The 23645-nt window shown below is 42.3% G+C and overlaps 1 protein-coding gene across 4 annotated transcripts in view; it reads left to right on the forward strand.

Moving 5' to 3' along the window:
• Positions 1–21554, forward strand: part of LOC114291073 (uncharacterized) — a 40555-nt gene extending 19001 nt beyond the window's left edge. Inside the window, exons 3-4 of one of the 4 annotated variants that reach the window (XR_003639276.2) lie at positions 20258–20618; positions 20708–21554. Coding sequence is in view for 2 of the 4 variants with exons in the window: in XM_082899840.1 (XP_082755966.1) it covers positions 20708–21106 (399 nt within the window). In the remaining 2 variants the exon portion in view is untranslated. The remainder of the gene's footprint in view (positions 1–20257; positions 20619–20707) is intronic. The other 3 variants (XR_014347166.1, XM_082899840.1, XM_082899839.1) reach the window with 3 other exon arrangements.
• The last annotated feature ends 2091 nt before the right edge of the window (positions 21555–23645 follow it).

The raw sequence follows: 23645 nt of genomic DNA on the forward strand, positions 1-23645 counted from the left end.
TTGTACTGTAAAAATGCTTATTTTGAGGCTGCCTTTCTTCTGTCTTTTTGTCTCATGTACCAATTATGCATGCTTTGTATAGCTGTAGTTCATTCTATGCGCCTAATTTGCATTTCGGGAGAGATTCCATGCATCGGGTGTGTTTTCGCCTCATTTCGGGGCTGTTTTCCCCCACATTTCATTGCTGAAAATCCATTAGCATGTTTTCATATCATTTTAGCCATATTGCATTGCATATGCCATTGCCTCGGTTTGCGTGCCCGTGTGCACGCATTTCGAGGCACTTCATTTTCATCCATCGGCCTCTTGTGTGAGTGTGGCTGAGGCTCTCTCATGTTAGTATAAGTCCATGTTGCATTCTATATGCCATTTTAGCCATATTGCATTGCATATGCCATTGCCTCAGTTTGCGTGCCCGTGTGCACGCATTTCGAGGCACTTCATTTTCATCCATCGGCCTCTTATGTGAGTGTGGCTGAGGCTCTCTCATGTTGGTATAAGTCCATGTTGCATTCTATATGCCATTTCCATGCCATTGCATTGCATATACCATTGCCTCGGTTTGCGTGCCCGTGTGCACGCATTTCGAGGCACTTCATTTTCATCCATCGGCCTCTTATGTGAGTGTGGCTGAGGCTCTCTCATGTTAGTATAAGTCCATGTTGCATTCTATATGCCATTTCCATGCCATTGCATTGCATATACCATTGCCTCGGTTTGCGTGCCTGTGTGCACGCATTTCGAGGCACTTCATTTTCATCTATCAGCCTCTTATGTGAGTGTGGCTGAGGCTCTCTCATGTTAGTGTAAGTCCATATCATATTTCCATGTCATTTGCATTGCGTATGTCATTTTCTCGGTTTGCGTGCCCGCGTGCACGCATTTCGAGACATCTCATTTTTACAGCATAATGCATACTGGGTTGTATCTTAGATCGCATTCTGTCATTTCCTCAGTTTGTGTGCCCGTGTGCACGCACTTCGAGGCATCTCATTTTCACAGCATTGTGCATGCTAGGCTGTATCTTAGTTGCATTCCATGCATGTCATGCATATTGCATCGTGTTTGGGATAGGAGTTAGCCCGGGCACGGGAAACGAGGTATGTTCCGTACTCCGAGTGACGGAACGCGTCTCAATTCCCCAGTCACCGACACTCCGGACCATCCATGATGGAGTTAGGTCTTGTTGTATTTTCATGTGCATTCATTCTATATTGAGTTGTGCAATTCGACTCCTCGGCCATCATGCCTCGATATGCGTGATTGGTGGCACGAGGATCGAGGCATGCATATATCTGTGAAAATACATTGCTATGCCCCTTTCCTGCTCTCTGTTGCAGCAAAATGAAGAATCAGTAACTTTTCAGAGTCTGGCACGCGTTTCAAGAATAACTGCTAAACAGAGGCTAATTGGGGGCATCCCGGTGGATTTTCGCGCAAGACAACCCGGACATGCATCATCCATCAAAAGCAAGGCAGTCCCTGGCTTGCATGCCAGTTTTATTTATTTTCTTAGTTGATTTGTTAATTAATTAGGAATTTGTATATTATTTGGACTGTAATATTCTTTTATTCGGGACTGTATTATTCGGACCCTCTGCGCGAAGGCATAACTGTAATAAGTGTGCGTGTGTGTGTTGTATGTCTTCCAACCCCACGTCTTTCTCCCTTTTATTTATCCGCTTATGATGGTTAGATTAGGGCATTTTTTCAATTAGCATACAGTATGATAGCATGTTTGCATTCATTCATCTGTTTTGCATGCACCGAGCTCGGCGCATCATACTAACTGCATTGTATTTTCAATTCCAAATTGAATACATGATAGTTGTAGCATCTCATATACCATGTTTGGAATAGCCGAGCTTGCTATGGTTTGCATTTTTGCATGTGTTGCATTAGGCATTTCTGTATACTTAGGGTCATGCATGATTTCTAATACATTTTTTTGTTTTGGCTTGGAGTACTCGGTAAGTTTTATGCTTTAGCATCCTTGTATGCGTGTGAGTGACTGCCATAAATAGCATGCTTACCATGAGGCTATGTGCTTATATGATATAACTGCCTGAATGCCTGTGGGTGAAGGTTGGGTTACTTGAATTGGAATAAATCATCAACTATTTGTTTTAAGCCCACTAGACAGTGGCAAAACCATCTTTTCTAAGCCCACCCGATGGTGACAAACTCTGCATTTTTAGCCTACTTGCGAGTAGCAAACCACCTTTCAAACAAGCAAACATGAGATGTTTTTGTTCCAATCCAGGCGACCTGGTCTATACTTGTATGCTGTGCGCATCACATAGTAACCTAGGCTAATAACCGGAATAAGAACATACAATGTTTTCAAAAATAGATATCATGGTTAGTAGAGGCCGGTCTATGACCGGGCGAGCGGGGGTGCTCACGAAGTGACCTTCCCCAATCGTACCCAAGTTCCCGAGCTGAGGCAACTTTGGTGATGACGGACACGTGGCCTTTGGCAACGAGTCAGGGTTTCCTAAATTTCCCAAAATAAAATATTTAGGTGGCGACTCTATATCTGGCAAAGCAGTCCATGTTTGGCACTTCTTTCAAAAATCTGTTTTCTCAAAACGATTTGCCGGATTTGGACTCTTTGGTTCAGATTTAGAACCGTGACTACAAATCGAGTCCGAGCTATAGCGAGGTCCCCCGCTGGCTTGTTACACGTATCCCGGAGTTTCGGAAAGAAGGGAGAAACATAGGGACGTATCCCAGTGTTTCGAAATGGTGTGAGCATTGGAACGTATTCGGAACGCTTTTAACCGAAGAGGGAGAAACATAGGGACGTATCCCAAAGGTTAGGGACGTATCCCAAGGGTTAAGGACGTATCCCAAAGGTTAGGGACGTATCCCAAAGATTAGGGACGTATCCCAAGGATTAGGGACGTATCCGAAAGATTAGGGACGTATCCCAAAGATTAGGGACGTATCCCAAAGGTTAGGGACGTATCCCAAGGATTAGGGACGTATCCCAAGGATTAGGGAGGTATCCCAAGGATTAGGGACGTATCCCAGAGATTAGGGACGTATCCCAAGGATTAGGGACGTATCCCAGTGTTACGAACAAGGAGGAGAAACATAGGGACGTATCCCGGTGTTTCGACAAAGGAGAAGAAACATAGGGACGTATCCCGGTGTTTCGGAGAGGAGGAAAAACATAGGGACATATCCCATTGTTTCGGAATGGAAAGAGAAACATAGGGACGTATCCCGTTGTTTCGGAATGGAAAGAGAAACATAGGGACGTATCCTAGTGTTTCGGAGAGAAGGAAGAAACATAGGGACGTATCTCGTTGTTTCGGAATGAAAGAAGAAACATAGGGACGCATCCCGGTGCTTCAGAAAGGTAGGAGAAACATAGGGACGTATCCCGGTGTTTCAAAAAAGAAAGAGAAAGGGAAACATAGGGACGTATCCCGGTGTTTCGAAAGAAGGGAGAAACGGAAACGTAGGGACGTATCCCGGTGTTTTGGAAAGAGAGAGAAATGGAAACGTAGGGACGTATCCCGGTGTTTCAGAAAGGTATAAGAAACAAAAGGACGTATCCCAGTGTTTCCAAACAAAGGAGCGCGCAAAACAATGCAATGCAGGTGCACAAGACAGTGCGATAAAATGCATTTTCTATGCAAGTATGGGGGCATTTTCTATGGAACATTGAAAGCATATTCTATGCAGAAACATAACGATGCGCGACACGCATACAACCGAAGTGTATATGAAAGTTCACATTCTACACAATGGAAGGGCATCAAACATGTACTCTGGTGCCTCCGATTTACCTTTCGGAGGACTTGGCAACACAACTCTGCTCGAAAAACGGACACCCTGTTTACATTGGCGAGAGATAACATCTGCTGCTGCTTTAATTGCCATTCTGACTTGAAGCAGGCTTAAGCTTGGAGTAGAGGCACACTCATTCTTCGGAGCACTGACAAGGCCTGAAGAGGTACATCCGGAATACAATCATGGAATTTGAAATAAACTCAGATGCTCCGATTTTCCCTCTTTTCTTTTGCTTTGCAGTCTGGAACCTATATAGCTCCAGTTAGGTCCTGGTTTTACTATTCTCACATGACCTGGGTAGAACCCTGCGGTTTTTATGAAAGAACAAATCTTGTTTTGCACAAATGTGGAGAATGGCACAGCACTCTGAGCACAAAACGATTCATTTTTAAAATTAAGAAATGAGTTCTTAACCGGGTATTAAGCCTACGACTAAACACAGCGAGAAAGACTCAACAACGGAAAACAAAAAGGTAAACCACCTAAACACATCGAGACACACTCGGAACGACTCAAAGCAAGAATCGAGACAATCAAAACAAAAGACACGATACACAGACGTGTTACAAAGACGAGAGACCTCTCAGTGCACGAGGAGCCAGTTTTTCCAAGTATTATTTCCCACCCTTTTCTCATTTGTGATTCTCACATCACTCGACCCTCAGGCTCTTTTTCTCTCAAAACCCTTTTCTCACTTTTCTCTCATCATACATCTCTCTATTCTTTATTCTCTCATTTTTATCCCTCCCTAGGGTGGTTGATGGATAAACAAAAAGTTATGGGCTCTTGCCCCTAGTACTCAGCTAGATTCTTCTTTTTCTGCGCGCAGCTAGTGAGTTCCTTCCACAGAGGGGTTGTGCTGCAACTAAGCATGTAGTGAATCTACAGCTGACATCGGCGGTCGATGCTCTGCCGGGGAGTTTGGACGTTGTTAGATCAGTCCAGATGAGGGAGTGGGGTATCTTGATCCATCCCAGTTCGTGCTTCGCACTTGACTTGATACCTCGTTGCTCGGAGGATGTGAGAGCTTTCTGTCCTTTTCTGACAGCTTCAGTTGTGCCCTTCTTGGCAAGTATGGTACCCTTTCTGGCAAATGCATTGACAACGGGAAAAAGACGGGAAGCCTAACTCAACTGTGCCCCTAGTTCATTATTTTGACCATTTTTTTGTTTGTTTTCTACTAAAACAATTTTGACCAACATGAGAGTTAGATTAACATGTTTGTTCGATTTTCTGATTTAAAATCATGCAAGTTAGGTTATGAGCACTGAAAATTTTCCTTTTTGGGTCCAAGAAACAGTCCAGTTTTTGGAAAAGATGGAACAATTTTCAAGAAAATTAGTCAACTTCAGTAAAAATTCTCAAAAACTATTTTTACAAATGGCCAATGCTTAACAAGCACGGAACCTACTCTTGAGATGCACAACCTCGGATTTGGAGGAAAATTGCCCCCTTGCTCGAAGAGAGCTGCATGGCAACGGAAAGTTGCCCCTTGTTTGAACGGCACCGCAGCGCATTGAATGGCAACGGAAAGTTGTCCTTGTTTGAATGACACCGCGGTGAATTGAATGGCAACGGAAAGTTGCACCTTGTCTGAATGGCACTGTAGTGTATTGTAATCAGTCCTCAGAGCGATGATTGCAACCGAACTCCCGGATACAGAAAAGACAAAGATGACTAGAACCATCACATGGACACAGTTGAATTTGAAGTATTTTACGGCTGGACTTCAGAATGAAGTTGCCTACGTATCCCAAAGATGGGAATCAAGCCTCACGTAGTTCGGGGTAAGGTACACTCGGGTATTATCCTCTCCTTTTTAGGCTCTAACTTTTGCCAAGGCGCCCGTTGCAGGTTTTCGACCTTGCGAGCTTTGTTCTTCTTTTCTTTTCAATTTTTTTCATTTCTTTTTCTCTTCTTTTTTTTCTTTCTTTTTTTCTTTTCTTTTGCATTTTTTTTTTTTTGCTTTTTTTTTTTTTGTATTTTTCTCTTGCTCTAACTTTTGCTTGGGTCGCCCTTCCAGGTTTTCGACCCAGTGAGCCTTTCAAAGGGTAAAAGTGTAACAAGCCCATGCCAAATGGTTTTAGGGTTTTGAAGCCATTCGTATCCAGGAGAATGGCTGTTGTATGGATTTACTGAAGGATCCATTTTCGGCTCTTCGAGCATATCTGACATTTTTGCCCCTAGTTTGAGGGGGGGCTTCTAATCTAGCTTTACAAGCTTCCTTTGATCTGACTTTGGTGCCTCTTGTTCGAGGGCTGCTTCAAAATGGCCACACAGGCCTCACGTTGTGGTTGACCGTTGAACGTTCTGAACTCAGGTTCAAGGTTTGAAAGTGAGGGGTCGAATCTCGAGGCTGAGAGCGATCCTAAGCTACACAATCTCAAGAGCGATCCCACACAAGTCTTCGCAGGACCGCGCAAAATATTTTTTGAAATTTTTTAAGAAAGCGACAAATCGCTCGCCCCGAAGACAGTGTAGAACCAATCTGGATCAAGCCAGGGTCCTTCTCAGTACTCACATTAACAAGCATGATTTCAATCATTAAGGGCTTAGCACGCCTCTCTTTCTCTCAATTTGATCAAAGTTTTGCAAATCCCAAGGAATTCCTTCCTCTTTGTTTTCACCGCAGTGTTCAAAAGGTTTTTTAAAAAACTTAGATCAATGCAATGAGTTCAAGGCACAAAAGAGCAGGTGAAAAGCACTGCCGTTTCATTCAAAATTTCTGGCACAACTGGCGCAAGGCAAAAGCAAACACAAGAGTGTGAAAATCATTGTTGTTCCATTCAAATCTGTTGGCACAACTGGCTTCCCAGCAGAAACAGACTCAAAGGAAAGAAAAAGGACAAACGCAAAACAAGCAAGTGATATCCAAGGTAACACCCCCGAAATCACCTGACTCTAACAAAACAAGACTGACTCGATACAATAAAACAGACCCGACTGACTCAGTATGAAAGGACTGACTCAAAATAAAGAGACAGACTCAAAACAACACAACAATACTGACCCAATACCCAAGTCAGAATATACAAAACTAGCATTCACAAATGCTCAAAACAGTGTGTGCCATACGCCACATCTGGAGTAAACTGAGTGCCGCCCGTAGGTGGTCCAACCTCTGATCACATCACATTATCCCCCACAAGTTCACTGATCAAGTGTCGATAGACTTTGCAGAGCTTGGTGCGACGATGACCTCATTGTCAATCAGATTTTGTATCTCGTGGCGGAGACGGACGCATCTGTCGGTGTCATGACTAGTTTGTTGATGGAAAGCACAGTACTTAGTCGGGTCATGCTTTGCAGGGAGAGGATCGGGTAGGGGCCGTTGTTCTAACGGTTTCAGATGCCCTTTCCTGAGTAGGACCCTTAGAGCTTTAGACAAAGACATAAAGAGCAGGGTAAAAACCCTCTTGCCTTGGGGTAGATAGTCCGAAGTTTTCGGGGGTTTGAAGTGGATGCTCTCAACGTGGGGGTGGCTGCTCTCAATGTGGTGGTGGCGACCATGCCCACGTCTGAAGTCCTAGCAGCTGCATCACCGCTGGTGGTCGCATTCGAACTGCAGGTGAACGCCCTCCTGGGCTGCTCCTTCTCCTGGTCAATGAGGCCCTGCTTCATGGCATCCTCGATCTGTACTCCCATCTCATCCAAATCTGAAAAGGTAGGGAAGGGGAGCACGATCATTTTCTACATTAGCTTAGGCTGGAGATTGCGCACAATCATCCGAATTTGATCCTTATCAGTAGGCCTTAGAGTCATCAGCGAGGCCTTCGCCCTCCACCAGGCCACGAATCCGAGAAGCTCTCCGTAGGCTCCTGCCTTGTCGTCTCAAGATCATGGGTCGTAATCTCGATTTGAGTGTTATAGGAGTACTGTGCAATGAACGCCTCAGCCATCTCATCCCAGTTTCTCTTGACATCATCTTCCAGTTTTGCATACCAGATGGCCGCTACACCTGACAGGGTCCGGCCAAACAGTGAAAGCTTCTGTAGTCTGGTGAGACCCATCGGCCTTAGAATATCTGAAAACAGTCGCAGGTGCACCATGGGATCCCCGGATCTGTCAAAACGATCAATTTGTGGCATCTTAAACCGATCTGGCAGCGTCACAGCTGCGTCGGTATACCCATCCTCAATGTCTGGAATAGACTTCACACCTTGAGATTTCTTGAACAGCTTTTCAAGCTTGCTCACTTTCAACGCTGTGGGGTCTGTCTCGACATTAAAGGGGAGGTCTGGTAGGTTGGTGGGTGTTTTAGATAGCTGGGGTAGAACCGGGGGCGGAGCTGGCCCTGTCGGAATGTCCGTATCTTCCTGGACATTAGCTATCTCCCCGAGTGTTGGAACTCTTGGTGGAGGAGGAGCCTGGTGTGAAGTAGATACTCCAGTTTGCTGCTCTAACCTGGCAATTGTCTCTGCCTGTTGTGCTATGACCACAGCCTGTTGCTTGGCGAATTCTGCTTGATGGACAGCGTCTTGCTGCATGGCTTTCATATTATCCTAGAGTCAGCGCATCATCTCTTCCAGACTCGACATATTGTTCTGATCTAACTAAGCAACCGGTATACCTCCCCGAGGTAAAACATATATCTCTACCCAACTGCGCACAGGTGAGATGGATAATGACTGCTGATTCAAAGACTGTTGAACTGATAATCTGTGCCTGACTGGCGTTTTTACCCTGCCTCTGGCGAAGGAACACTGATTGCCCTTGAACTGAATCTCTGATCCGACAAAGTCTATCAGCACAAGTCCAATGTACCTGGGGGATAGTGGAGCCTTCTGAAGCTATAGTTCCAGGACTACCTTGCAAAAGAGAAAACAGACAGCATCTCAGTTCAATTTCACTGAAACGGATAGCAGAACGACTGCACTCAATACTGATAACTGTTCCCTAAATATCTGTCCCAAAATTGATACCCTTGGGTAAAACTGATTCCCCAAATACTGATGCTGATGCCCACAAGCTTGATACTCAAACTTGCAAACTGATACATGCATTCCCCGTAGAGGCACACTCTAAAGCACATAGCAGATAAGTGAGAGCCAAAACACCCCTATGTTGGGGTAGGGTTTCCCTGTCCTATTTTGTCAGGAACTAGGGTTTCACTACGCACACAGCGGTTTCAAACAACCTATAAACGGGTAAGCAATCTGTCCTAGCTTGGAATGGTCACTATGGATCCGAATATGCACTAGGTCAAATGGTCGAAAAGGGTGCCCCGGTAAAAATCGGGGTTTGTGTTCCCATACTGTCAGAGCCCATAACCGGTCAGCCTTATAGTCATGCCTTGGCAAGACAAGCCTCCGGCAAACCATTCAGGAATGGCAGATGGCAAACACAGTGTCCTAGGCGCACCAATGCAAATGCAATGCAAAGAGACACATAAATGAAATCAAAACAGGATATCATGAGTTCGAGTCAAGCTCTCAAAATCCCCAGCAGAGTCGCCAGAAACTGTACACGTGCCCGTGGGCCTCACTACAGTTCGGACTCAATTTGTGTCACGGTTCTTAATCTGAACCAAAGAGTCCAAATCCGGCAAATCGTTTTGAGAAAACCGATTTTTGAAAGAAGTGTCAAACATGGACTGCTTTGCCAGATACAGAGTCGCCACCTAAATATTTTATTTTGGGGGAATTTAGGAAACCCTGACTTGGTGCCAAAGGCCACGTGTCCGACATCACCAAAGTTGCCTCGGCTCGGAAACTTGGGTACGATTGGGGAAGGTCAGCTATGAGCACCCCCTCTCGCCCGATCCGAAGATCGGCCTCTACTAACCATGATATCCAATTTTGAAAACGTTATGCGTTCTTATTCCGGTTATTAGCCTAGAATTACTATGTTATGCGCACAATAAACAAGTATAGACCAAATCGCCTAAATTGGAACAAAACATTTCATGTTTGTTTTACAAATGGTTTGCTACTCGCAAGTAGGCTAAAATGCAGGTTTTGCCACCCTTAAGTGGGCTTTTAGAAAAGATGGTTTTGCCACTATCTAGTGGGCTTAAAACTCACAGTTTTAATGCATTATTCCAATTAGGTAATTCAACCTCCATCCACAGGCATTCAAGCAGTTATATCACATAAGCAGCTAGCCTCATGGTAGTCATGCAATTATAGCAACACTCACACGCATGCGGTATGCTAAAGCATAAAAGCTCACCTAGTACTCCAAGCCAAAACAGAAACCAGTTAGTGATCACATGCATGATCCTAGTTCATATTTGAAATGGCTAATGCAACACATGCAAAGATGCAATCCAAATAGGCTCGGCTATCCTAAACGTAGCATGTGAAATGCTGCAACTAACAAATACTCAACTTGGAATTGAAATACGAGTGCAGTTAGCATGATGTACCGAGCCTGGTGCATGTAAGACAAATGTATGGATGCACGCATGCTAAGCATAAGGTATGCTAATTTAAATATGCCCTAGTCTACCATCATAAGCGGGTAAATAAAAGGGAAGAAAGACGTGGGGTTGGAAGACATACACACACTCACGCACACTTATTACACAATTGCCCTCACTCGGAGGGTCCGAAAGAATAATACAGTCCGAATAACAAACCAACTATCCTAGCTAATTAATTATTACAGACCTTTAATTAATTAACAAAATAAATGCAGAAAGAAGGTGGCTGCAGTCGTGCCTCGGAATGCGCGAATGATGCATGTTTGACTCGTCTTGCCCGGAAACTCGCTGCCATAGCACTACTACCTCTGTTTACACTGCCCTAGCTCCTCTGAAGACTGCACAAGTCTTGGAATAGGTTCTCGGCACACTTTGGAGCACCACCGGCTAGGAGGAATAGTCATTGGCCGCGGGGAATGATCACCTGCAATTGACAGCAGCAGAGGGCAAGCAGTGTATGGCACGGAATTTTCAAAGCAATGTATGCATGGCCACTCTCCCAATCATGTAATGGACTCAAGGGAGTATGCCCCTCGACCCTCGGGCCACCAATTGTGCATTTCGATGCATGATGGCCGAAGAGTCAAGTATGCATTTCAATGTCAAATGCAATATATACAAAACATACAAGGGGCCCAACCTCAATCATGGTTGATCAAGAGGCGAGGCAATGCATAACGATGCACATGCAACCTAAGCATGCAAGCAAACATACAAACATGCAATGCAACTACATGGCACACACATTGCTAACAACATAACATGCACAACGCATTGAAACATGGCATACACAATGGAAGATGGGCTTATACCAATGTGAGTGGACCTCAGCCACACTCACATCAGTGGCCATTAGATGAAAATGAGACTCTCGAAATGCGTGCACGCATGCACACAAACCGAGGAGCAAACCTAAGGCATAGTATGCAACTCTAACAAGGCATGGCAAGGCATGAAATATGGCATACAATCATGTAATTCCAGCACTAAAATGTGATACAAAACAGCCCCAAATCATGGAAACATGGCACCCGATGCATGGAATGGCCCCGAAACACAAAACTAGGCATACGCATTGGCCTATAGCTATACAAAGCATGCATTATTTGATCATGAAGCATGAAGACAGATGCAAGACAGTCCCAAAACATGCATATTTCTAGTTTATAACAAGTCCCAAAAATGAATGCAAATAGGGCTAATCTATCATGCAAAAATGGCCCTAAAAGAGAGATTAAACACAAAGGGACAGCAGATGGCCCCAAATGGCAAAGAGCCCTTCAACAAAGTTTAAGAGGGGCTGAAAAAAGGTCACTTTACAGTTTACATCAAGCCACAAAAATAATCATAAATAAGGCCAAACTATCATGCAAGAAAAGGCCTAAAAGAGGGGTAAAGAGGCAAGTGCCAGCTGCTGTTCTCAAACAAAGGAGAGCCCTTCAACAATGTTGAAGAGGGGCGGAAAACAAGATATTTTACAGTTTATGGAAAGATCCAAAACAGCTCACAAATAGGCCTAAAATACTATGCAAAAATAAGGCCTAAAAGAGAGATAAAGAAGCAAGTGATAGCAAATGGCCTCAAACAGAGAAAGACCCTTAATCAAACATGAAAAGGGACTCAAAATATGACTATTTACAGTTTGGGTCGGAGCCCAAAAATGCTAGAAAGTATGGCTTAGATACAAAGAAAGAAAAGACTAGAAAAGGGAAAAGAAGAACTCACCCTTGTAGAGCAGTAAACCAGCAGCTCTTGGACCAAGTTTCTGTGCTCTCAACCTCTTCAAATGGCCTCCAAGTTGCTGGAATGGATTGTAGAGGTGTGGTGCTATGGGTTGTAGTGCAAAGGGTGCAAGAACCTTAGGGTTTGGAGGGTTGAAGGAGAGAGATATAGAGGGTGTATGTATCAAAGCCTCAGCTGGTTTTTGTAACCCTTAGAAATGAAGGGGAGAGGCTGGTTATATAGAGGGAGAGGGGTGGAGAAAAGGGGGGAAAAACTAATTCAAATTTCCCCCCAAAAGGGAAGACCTTCGGACAGTGGGTTTTATGCAAAACAGCTGGCACAGCTGTAATCCACTCAATCTGTAGAATACTCCGGAAGGTCATCGGCTAGCAAAATTGGTCGGTTGGCTACTTTAACTAGCCGGTCGGCAATCTACTTGGCCAGTCGGCTATCTGTTCTGGCCGGTCGGCCATCTATTTGGTCGGTCGGCTATCTGTTCTGGCCGGTCGGCAGGAAAAATCTGCTCTATAGGTCCAACTTCAAACGGACATAAATTCTTCATATGAACTCCTTTTCAGGTCAATCTGTGTCAAAATTGAAGCCCCGGAAGTAATCTTTCCAATGGAATCAACCTTGCATCAAAATTCCAACTGTTCAAAGAGTTATGATCTTTTTGGTGAAGCCGCGCAGATTCAATCCAACCGGGATGATGCCCAACTTCAACCAATCATATCTCCGCCATCCGGACTCGAATTTAAGAGATTCTTGAACAAAAAATGAAGCCCCGAAAGTCTTCTTTCCAACGGTGGTGGCTTCATATCTTAACTTCATTTGTATAGACAGATAAGTTTGATTTAGCGAGAACTGCTCGATTCTCTCTTACCCGGATTCATGCCGAACTTCTCCCAAACTAGTTTTCTCCTCTCCTTTCCTCTTTTCTTCAACTCCAAACCCCTAAGTAAGGTGTTTTGAAAAATTTTTCAAAGATTTCATCTCTCTTTCATTCATTTCCACTTTGTCCCTGCTCGGTTTACCGAAAAGTGCAACGTTTGACAAAATGTGAGCCTCGGAACATCGCAGAAACTTTATTTCAAAAAAGTTTTGAAAGAGAGGGTTTTAAGGTCTAAAAACCATCCAAAATAGCTTTGGTTCAAAACGGGGTGTGAATTTGAGACTTGTCTCTCTCCTTGCCGAAGAAACTGGATCTTTGCCCTGCACACCTTTTATCACCAAGTAAACCATCAGTAATGCCCAAGTCTTATGGGCTGTCAAAAATGGGGTGTCTACAGCACTCTGCAAGCACTGCCACAACCGAGCAGTGAAACGCGGGTCTCTGTCCAAAACAATCATCACAGGGACCCCGTGCAACCTCACTCTGTCCCGAATATACAAGTCGGCAAGGTAATCTACTGAATCTCTTACGCGCATCAGAATAAAATGCACCGACTTAGTCAGTCGATCAACCACCAGCCAAATGGCATCACTACCCCATTGAGTCCTTAGAAAACCCACAACAAAATACATCATGACATGCTCCCATTTCTACTCAGCTATAGGCAAGGGTTACAAAAAACTCGTTGGCCTCTAATGTTCGGCCTTCACTTGCTAACAAGTAAAGCACTTCGATACAAACACTACCACATCCTTCTTCATACCCCTCTACCAAAACTAGCGACTCAGATCGTGATACATCTTTGTACCTCCCAGATGCACCCCAAGGCGTGAATGGTGAAACTCTCGAAGTACTTCCTCTCGGCAAGACTCCGGCACAAACAAGCGGTCACGGTATCTTATACTTAGGTTGAGATACACAGTTAAACCCTTCTCTACCTTCCCACTGGAGATCTTCTCCCGAAGGGATTCTACCTTAAAGTCACCCCTCTGCGCTTCGAACACTCGGTTCACAAGTGTAGGTTGTGCAACCACAGAGAACAAGGCTGCAGACTCAACAGACTCACCCAGATGCAAGTTAAACTCCCCAAGAGCACCCAACATCTCCCATTCTTGGATAGCAATACAAGCTACACTACTGATGGATTTCTTACTTAGGGCATCGGCCACAACATTAGCCTTCCCTAGATAGTAATGTAACTCGAAATCATAATCCTCTATGAACTCCATCCACCTTCTCTGCCTCAAATTCAAGTCCTTCTGTGTAAACAAATACTTCAAACTTTTATGGTCAGAAAACACCTCAAATCTCTCACCATACAGATAGTGCCTCCAAATCTTTAAGGCAAAAATCACAGCTGCTAGTTCTAAATCGTGGGTAGGGTAGTTCCCTTCGTGTGTTTTCAATTGCCGTGAGCCATAGGCTACTACTTTCCCTTCTTGCATCAATACACAACCCAAACCCTCTCGTGACACATCACAATACACAGAATAGCCCAAACCCCTCTTCGAAATAATCAAGACTGGAGTGGTGGTAAGTCTAACCTTAAGCTCTTGGAACGACTTTTCACAAGTCTCACTCCACACAAATTTGACCCTTTTCCTTGTCAATCTAGTCAAAGGCAAAGCTAATCTGGAGAAATCCTGCACAAACCGACGGTAATACCCGACGAATCCCAAGAAACTACGGATCTCGAAAACATTCTTAGGTCGTGCCCAATCCTGCACTACCTTAATTTTGGATGAATCTACAGTCACCCCTTCCCCGGATACTACATAGCCTAAGAACTTAACCTCTTTTAGCCAAAACTCACACTTCCCGAACTTAGCATATAGCTTATGGGCTTGAAGCAACTCAAGTACCACTCGCAAGTGTTCCTCGTGCTCCTCCTTAGAGGGTGAGTAGATCAAGATGTCGTCCACGAAGATGACCACGAAACGATCTAAGAACTCTCGAAAGATTCGGTTCATCAAGTCCATAAATACAGCTGGGGCATTGGTTAGCCTAAAAGGCATGACAAGAAACTCATAATGGCCATATCGCATACGGAATGCCGTCTTCGGGATATCTTCCTCCCTAACCCTCAACTGGTGGTAACTCGATCTTAGGTCTATCTTGGAGAAACAACGAGACCCTTTCAACTGATCAAACAGATCATCTATACGAGGCATAGGATACTTATTCTTAACCGTAACCCGGTTCAACTTTCGATAATCAATACAAAGTCGTAACGCCCCATTTTTCTTTTTAGCAAGGAGGGCAGGTGCTCCCCAAGGTGAAGTACTAGGGTGAATAAAACCCTTATCCAGTAATTCCTGGAGTTGAATCTTCAACTCACTCAACTCAGCTGGCGCAAACCGATATGGTGCCATGGAAATCAGTGCGTGCCAGGCACTAAATCAATAGAGAACTTGATCTCTCAGTGAGGTGGTAAACTAATAAGATCCTCGGGAAAGACATGTGAGTACTCACTAACCACTCTTGGCAACTTAACTCGAACTTCATCACACTCACTACTCACAAAGCTAGCAAGATGACAACTAAGCTCATTTCGCCCACACGGTTCATATATCGGTGATAAGACTCTATCCACCTGGTCCCCCAAGAAATAAAAACAGTCATCGCTCAAGGTACATACAGTCACTCTCTGACGGTAGCAATCTATAACAGCCCGGTATGATGATAACCAGTCCATACCCAAAATGACATCAAAACCAGACATGTCCATCAATACAAGAGAAAAAGAAAGTCGGCAATCGGCGACCTCTATGTCACAGTCCCAACACCCCTGTTTTAAAACTATCTCGCTCCCAACAGGTGACACAACACAAATAGGAGATACTAACTGTGCCAACTCCAACCCCAAAATAGATGTAAATGCAGATAATAAATGAATGGGATGCACCCGTATCAATCAACACATTAGCAACCGAGTTACAAAACAAAAAGGTACCCCTCACAACAGATGGAGCCGGTACAAGATCTGGCGCTGTAACAGCATACATGTGCCCCGTGGGTCTCTAATCTACCTGCTCATCTCTCGGAGCATAAGACTACTGCACTGACTGAGCCGAAAAGGCTCCCTGATTGGCCCTCAGGGCCTATACCGACTGCACTGGCTGGTGACTCTGTGTCTACCTCGAACCAGACGCACCAAATGTGCCACCCAACTGTGGGCAAAACCTCTTCAGGTGTCCCACCTGCCCACACTGATAACAAGTGAGTGGTTGGCCCCTGTCCTGACTCTGGCCCTGAGAACGAGCTAAAGATGAAGTTGCTCGTTACCCTCTACCCCTCTGTGGGCAAGCTGGAGACTTGTGGCCCAATTGACCACATTTGTAACAGGTGATGTCTCATTGATTGCCTCTTCCAGAACCCGAACTCAGCACGGGAAATGTAGATCTCAAATGCGCTCCGTGGGACTACTGAGGGTTAGAACCCCTCTGCCTCTTACTGTCCCCCTAACCCTCCTGACTTCTCCTGGAGCCCCTCATCCTCTCCTCTTCTGCATGCATGATAGTTTCATGGTGGGCTGCAGCCTCTACACGGCGCCCATAATCCCTAATCATGGACCCATTAACTCTAAACAAGAGCCCGGTCCTCAATCTCTTTTCGAACTCCAGACAATAGCGTTCCTCAATTGCCACTTACTTCGGTGCAAACCTAGACAAGCTGGTAAAGGTGGCCTCAAACTCAGCCACTAGTGTATTCAACTACACCAACTTAGAGAATTGATCCCTCAACTTCTCCCTCACTATAGCAGGTAAGTACTTGTCCTAGAAAGCTTCAACAAAGGGCTCCCCAGTCCCTCTAATGCAGCCCCGCGCATATTTTCACCATTGACCTGCGTTTCCCTTCAACTGGAAGGATACCAAGGTCACCCTCAAACCTCCGTCTTCGATACTGAGCATCTCAAACGTCTTCGCCATCTGCTCAAGCCACTCATCAGCCTTCAGTGGCTCCTTGGGATCACCCAAAAACTCATCCGGATTCGATTAGAAAAACTCCCTCTTCAGAAAAGACGGCCTGGCTTCAGCTACATGGGCCTGGACTTGGTTCTCAGCTCTGAGAATGTCCATAGATTCCCTCAATGCTCCTGCCATTTCACGGGCTAAGGTGCCCATGGCCTGTTGACCTATTGGCTCGGCCACGTTGGCCTAACCAACTCCCTCCTCCTACGCTGGAATTTCATTCGGTATAGGCATCTCGTGCCTCCTAGGCCTACCACGTCTACCGCCACGACCTCATCCTGATATCCTAATAAAGGTAACAAAGAGATTAGCACACTTACAAATGTGCCGAAGCTATCTCACTCGCGTCCTAATACAATGGACAACTGTAATTCACTCCATCTAAGCATATAATCACATAAACACATATGAACTTCATTTCCAGATAATGACTGTCCCGTGGCATTTCTAGAGTTCCAGTTAGAAAAGGCAGTGATCAATTACCATTCCAACAAGACTCCCAGAAACACATGGACTCCATCAACATCCTAGAAATCAAATCTCATACCCATTATAACCACATATGCATGTTATCATATAAGCGTATAACATCCATAGTTAAGTCTCTAACAAGCGAGACAAACCCATTATGGTACTAACCACTTCCCACGTACTCAAAGTATTCAAGCCCGGTACGCTCTGATACCAAGTTGTAACGCCCTCAAAAATATGATATAAATCAACCATTCATAAGATCTACAAATATGGTAGAAATTTTACATTTTCATTCATCAGAGTCTACATTACAAAAGATATTACATGCATTACACTTTCATAAATGTTCATCTTGAAACTATAGCATGTAACTCTAATTGATAGCAACAAAATAAATGCCCTACGGGCTTGCATCTTCTCAAGACTTCGCTTGGTTACAACAAAAGAAGAGTCCAAGTCTCTATACAAACAAAGCCCTCGGCTTGAATAAGCATTTAACACAAACAACACAACAAAATAAAGCCTTCAGCTCCTAAACCTCCCAAGCTATGTCCTTAGGGGCGGCATGTCACTTGTACCTGAAAATGGTTTCCCAAGTAGGGTGAGCCAAAGCCCAGTAGAGATATGCTAAAACAATATATGAGATTTAACTAAGATATAAGCATCAGATAAATGTATAATATTCTTAACCAACATATGTTCCTTCCAAGACCATTCAATATAGATAACCAATACCTCAATTCGTTTCAAGTAAATCTATTAACCTAATTCATTATTATCAAAACAACCAAAATGAGACTACAACTCAATGGTTCACAATTCAATACATTCATCAATACAACACTTCTACTCCTTGCCACTTTACGAAATCACATCCTAGGGAACCAGCATCCATATGTATATAAGATTTCGGGACTTTCACCCTGGACACTCCAGCCAACTTAATTTTCAATGGAGTCCATCCCCTATCTCCTCTCAAACAATGGAGTACATCCCCTATCTTGTCCCAAACAATGATACATATATAATGTATTTAAGCACGTTGTCATATACAATGACTAATCAAATCACATATTCAATGGTTTAATCAAACCGTCATATTCAATGACATAATTCAATTGATTAGTTTTAATTCACCTAATCCATATGCAATTTCTACAACAATCATAGCTATCCTTTACCGATAACCCAAAACAGATGTTTCTAAATAGATATACAATCTATCAAACAGATAATTTATCAAGTTTCCATAGGTGAGTGATTTAACAAATCCAACTACACCATTCAATCATACACCCTTCCAATTTCATATTTCCCATGTCAATTTCATTATTTATTTAAAATAGTCATTTAACACAAATTACGGAAAAACCTTCCCCTTTTCCCAATATCATCCCCAAGACCCCATATCACCATTTATTTTCTTATAATACCATAATCAAGCCCTCATCTACATATATGAAGCCAAATATTGGAAACCCCTATTTCAAAATTTAAACCCAAACCCTAACTTCACCCAAATCTTCCCAAATCTCACAATTTATACAAAATGACAAATATCTAGGTTAAAACCCATATTAAATAGTAGAATATCCCTACCTCAAGCTTAGAAGAGAAGGTGAGCCAAACAAGGTTGAAACTCCAAAGATGTCGAAACCAACTTCTACTTGGATCAAAATGAAGCTCTTGGCAAGCTCTACACTTAATCTCAAAGGAGCAAGTCGAGGAGATGCTTCCAAGATAGTAGATCTAAAGATCTTTGACCAAAAAGTGATTTTGGAGAGGATGAAAGAGTCTCACGGCTTGAAGAAAGAAAAAGAGAAGGAAAAATAAAGAAAAGGTTAAGTGAGGGGCCTATTTATAGTACTAGGTCAAAATGAAATAAAGTTCCAAAGTCGACCCAAAATATCAAGTCAAAATCTCCAAAAAGTAGGGCAAAAAACTGGGCTGAAATCTGGAAAAAAAAGTCTGCAAGGGTCGACCCTTGCAACATAGGGGTCGACCCTATGAAGAAACTTATGTTTGACATCATGCAAGGGGGTTGACCCTTAGACAGCAGGGGGTCGACCCTATTTTTCAGCAACTAACACACAGACATAAGAGGGTCGACCCTCCTCAGACTGGTGTCTACCTTATTTTCCATTAACACTTCCAGGAACTTTACCAATAGGTAAGGGTTGACCTTTAGGAAGGTTGGTGTCGACCCTAGAATAGAATTTCTAAGTCTCCAAGGAACTTGACAAGAACAAGTGCGAACAACCAAACCCAACAAGTTTAAATCGGATTATACTCCTCCAAAACTAACCCATAACAACACCAAAGATTTCCAAAATAAAAATAAAGGATTCGAATACACTTTTCCATAAGCTTTGCAGGATACAGGTGCTACAATATAAAGGACAGCGTTACCATCTTTCCATTTGGAGAGAAGGGGGTGCTCCAACAACTCCACAAGAGTTTTTTAACATGAGGCACTTTTCTGCTCATAACGTCATTGAGAGGTGTTTTGGGCTACTTAAAATGAGGTGGGCAATATTGAGGACTTATTCTTACTTTCCAATCAAGACTCAACTTCGTATTATCACTGCATGTTGCCTTCTCTACAATCTCATACAACGTGAAATGCCTACGGATCTTGATGATGATAAGAATGAGGAAATGAATCCTCTTCCTCCAGCTACTAAATTAGGAGATGAAATGATTGATGTTGTTGAAGCATCTGATCAATGGAGTGAATGGAGAACTGCCTGGGCAATCCAAATGTTTAATGAATGGCAAGCAAGCAGAGGTCAATAAATTAGTGTTATATGATGATTTTTATGTAATAGTAAGAGTTTATTATAGCATGTAATTCGAACCATATTTGTTTAGTTTTTGTGTGGTATTTGTAACAAATATTGTGTAAGTTTATTTGTTATTTATGATTAACATGTGTGTTATGATTTAAACTTATGATATACATATATATAGGTATGGATGACACAAGTACCACTAGTTCTCGTAAGAAGGGGAAACCTCGAAGGTTTTGGAATCACCGTGAGGAACTCTTTCTCATTATAACCATGAAGGATGTAACCGCAAGTAATCACAGGTGGAAGCTTGATAATAATCAGTTTAGGGCAGCTTCTACAATGAATGTGAGAAGAAGATCTTAAGTGCATTTTTTGGAACTGATCTTCAAGCCACTCCTCACATCAACTCGAAAATTAAGTTATGGAGGAAACAATATAACACTCTTCAAGATATGTTAAAGATAAGTGGTTTTGATTGGGATAATGAACAAAAGATGGTGCTTGTTAATAGTGACGACGTATAATAGAACTATGTCAGGGTAAATCTCATTTTTATGTTGTTATTTGCATGACTCTTTACTTATAAATCAATCTATTCTTTTTAATAATTGGATAATCACTTGTGTAGAGGGTATCAGATGCAAAAGGGATGCGAAACAGGCAATTCCTGTTCTATGAAGATTGGCTTATTCTATTTGGAAAGGATAGAGCGACTGGTGAACTGGCTGAGGATCCTGCTGATGCAGCTACAGCCATGGAAAATGAGGATGCAAATGCAACTACAGAAGAAGGAGAACAGTCTCCTGTTGAACAGTTTAGTATGAACATAAGTGATACAGACTACTCAATGTCTACTGTAGGTAATGTTCCCAACCGTGCTAACTCTACTAAGACTGGGAAAAAACAGGCTCGACCTGCTGAGGGGATTCCCAGTGAACTATCAGAGAAGGAAAAAAATCTTGGATCATTCATTGAGAATACTAATACTACGATGGTGGAGATTGCTCATAGGATAGGATATTCATAGGACCTATCCTAACAAAGGAGGTTGGTTAATGAAGAACTTCTGAAGTTGCCAATGAGTAATACCCAAAGATTGATGGCAACATCTATGATAGTGAAAGATGAAGACAAAGTTGACTTGTTCTTTAGTTTAGATGAGAATGACAAGATGGAGTGGGTTTCTTTGCTATTGGAAGGTCATATTTGAATGTGGCATCTACTGTATGATGGTCTTTTTGTATGATGGGTTTCTTTTTGTTTGCTCATGTGTTGAGCTGTTTAAGACTGGTTTTTGTAGCTTGCAATCTGTTTATATGTTGCTCCTATGTTGGACTAGTTAGGACTAATTCTTGTAACATGTGTATGATGCTCTCTGCTACTTTTGAAAGAGCCATAATATGCTACTTTTGCTACTTGTGATTCTGACCACTGTGGGTGTCCCATGTTCTTATATAATTTAGTTGAATTGTGGAGACCACTTGCGTCTGTTTAATGTTAATAATTTTAAGTAGGTCCATACATTGGTTTATTCTAGAACAAACTTGTTTAGTAGCTGATGGTTATATTTTAATTAAGTTACTGCGTAATTGATCTGTATTAGATCATACATTCCAGTGTGGGTGTTCTCTAATGTTGTTGGATTGGGGCAAGTTGGAGGATGCAGGCTATGCTGTTGGTGCTAGGGTGTTGGAACTTCTTTTCCATCGAGAAAAGGTTTGGAACTCTTTTGTTAGATACTATAACTTATTTTCAGAACTTCAGCCTAGTGATTGGTACATATTCTTGAACTACAGTTACTTGGTACGTATCAAATTTATTTGGGTATTATCTTAACTCATTGATGGAATTTCTTTTTCATCACCCAAAGTAATAGATACACAAACTTGTAACCCCTTTATTTATTATTATAAGCAGGAAATGTAAACCCTGGTATAGTGTCAACCTGTTTAATGTTAGAGTCTGGTCTTCAAGCAATTTCAGCAACGAGACATAGTGCACAAAATGAGAGATAACATTTTCTATTTGTTAAAAATAGAAAACGTAATGATGCGCGTTGTCTGACCTTTCTTAGCTTATTAATAGCATGTGTAGCATCTAAATCCTCTGCTAAACTTGGGACAGTGAAGTTTGGATTCTGCAAGTTTGGACTCATTGGATATTTTGAGCTTTCAATTGCTTCCAGAGACTCCATTAGAGAAAGAAAGGTCATCAATTTGAATTCGGGCCCATGTGGGGCTGGGGGTGGTCCCAACCGTTTGGTCAATTTTAGCAGGGAATGTTTATGTAATGGTTGTTTGTCACATATGTTGTATTAACTGGAATCTAACAATGGTTGTTTATATAATGGTTGTTTGGTCAATTTCGGCAAGAAATCTTTCAAGGCTTTAGCTTTGAGTTGAAGCTTTCAGATAAAGGACCCAATCTAACAATGGACAACTAAAATTGTATTGTCATTGACCTGTCATTTTATGTATGGGAATATTACACTTCATGTTGATATATCTCATGTCATTGCTGGTGGTGACGCTCTTTCAAAGTTGTTATCATACACAATTATCTGTTGAATCTTTGAGGTTTGTCCTTGTCATGGAACAATTCGATGTCCACAATTTCTATTATATGCATTGGACTTTGAACTTCTTGGAGAAATGTTTATTGAGTTTGCATGTGCCTACCACTTTAGGCTAGGAGTTGTTAAAGAACCTTTTTAGGAATTATACTCAAGCATACAGTTTAGTGGACATTTTAACTACGTGTCTTGCCCATTTAAGTTTTCTCTAAATAAATTATATTGATATTTTTTTTGAAATAGGTAGGCATGTGTGTGCTTTTTTGTGTGCGTGGTGGTAAGATTTAAACTTATGCTACAGGGAAACAGGAGGGAGACAGGATTTTGTCTTTCATACTCAGCACAGTATGGAAGGTGTTGTTTGAGTACAAGTTTATTGATAGTTGGATTATTTAATATTTACAAAAAAGAATAAAAAAATTAAAAAAAAAAAGAAGAGAGAATAACATTGACTACAAATTTATTGATAGTTGGATTCATTAATATTAATAAATAAATAAATAACATTGACTAAATTTTTTTTGATAATTGGATTCTTTAATAATTAAAAAAGAAAAAAAGAAGAAGAATTAAGAGGGGTTTTGTCCTTTTGACCAATACATAGGCATTTTGGGTCTTAAAATAAGGTTATTGTTGTTTATTGATAATATTTGGACTTTTGGGTCAATGCTGAGAAAAATAGGAGAAAAGCCCTAATTTATTGTGATGAATTAATTTGGGAAAGCTATGGAGATATGAAATTGAGTTGGAAATAGTGAAATTGGATAATTGTGAGATTTAATGGTGGAGTTGGATTGATTAATCACTCACCTTTGATATTGTAGATAATTTATCTGTTTGATAATTTATTATCTGTTTAGAAATAATTGTTTTGGGCTATCGGTGAAGGACAGTCTTGATTGTTGTAGACACTGCATGATGATTAGGTGATTTAAAACTAATCAATTGAATATGTCATTGAATATGACGGATGGAATAACACATTGAATATGTG

This window comes from Camellia sinensis, chromosome 12 (genome assembly GCF_055761805.1).
Source record: "Camellia sinensis isolate YWXY chromosome 12, ASM5576180v1, whole genome shotgun sequence".
In the NCBI taxonomy this organism is placed as follows: Eukaryota; Viridiplantae; Streptophyta; class Magnoliopsida; order Ericales; family Theaceae; genus Camellia; species Camellia sinensis.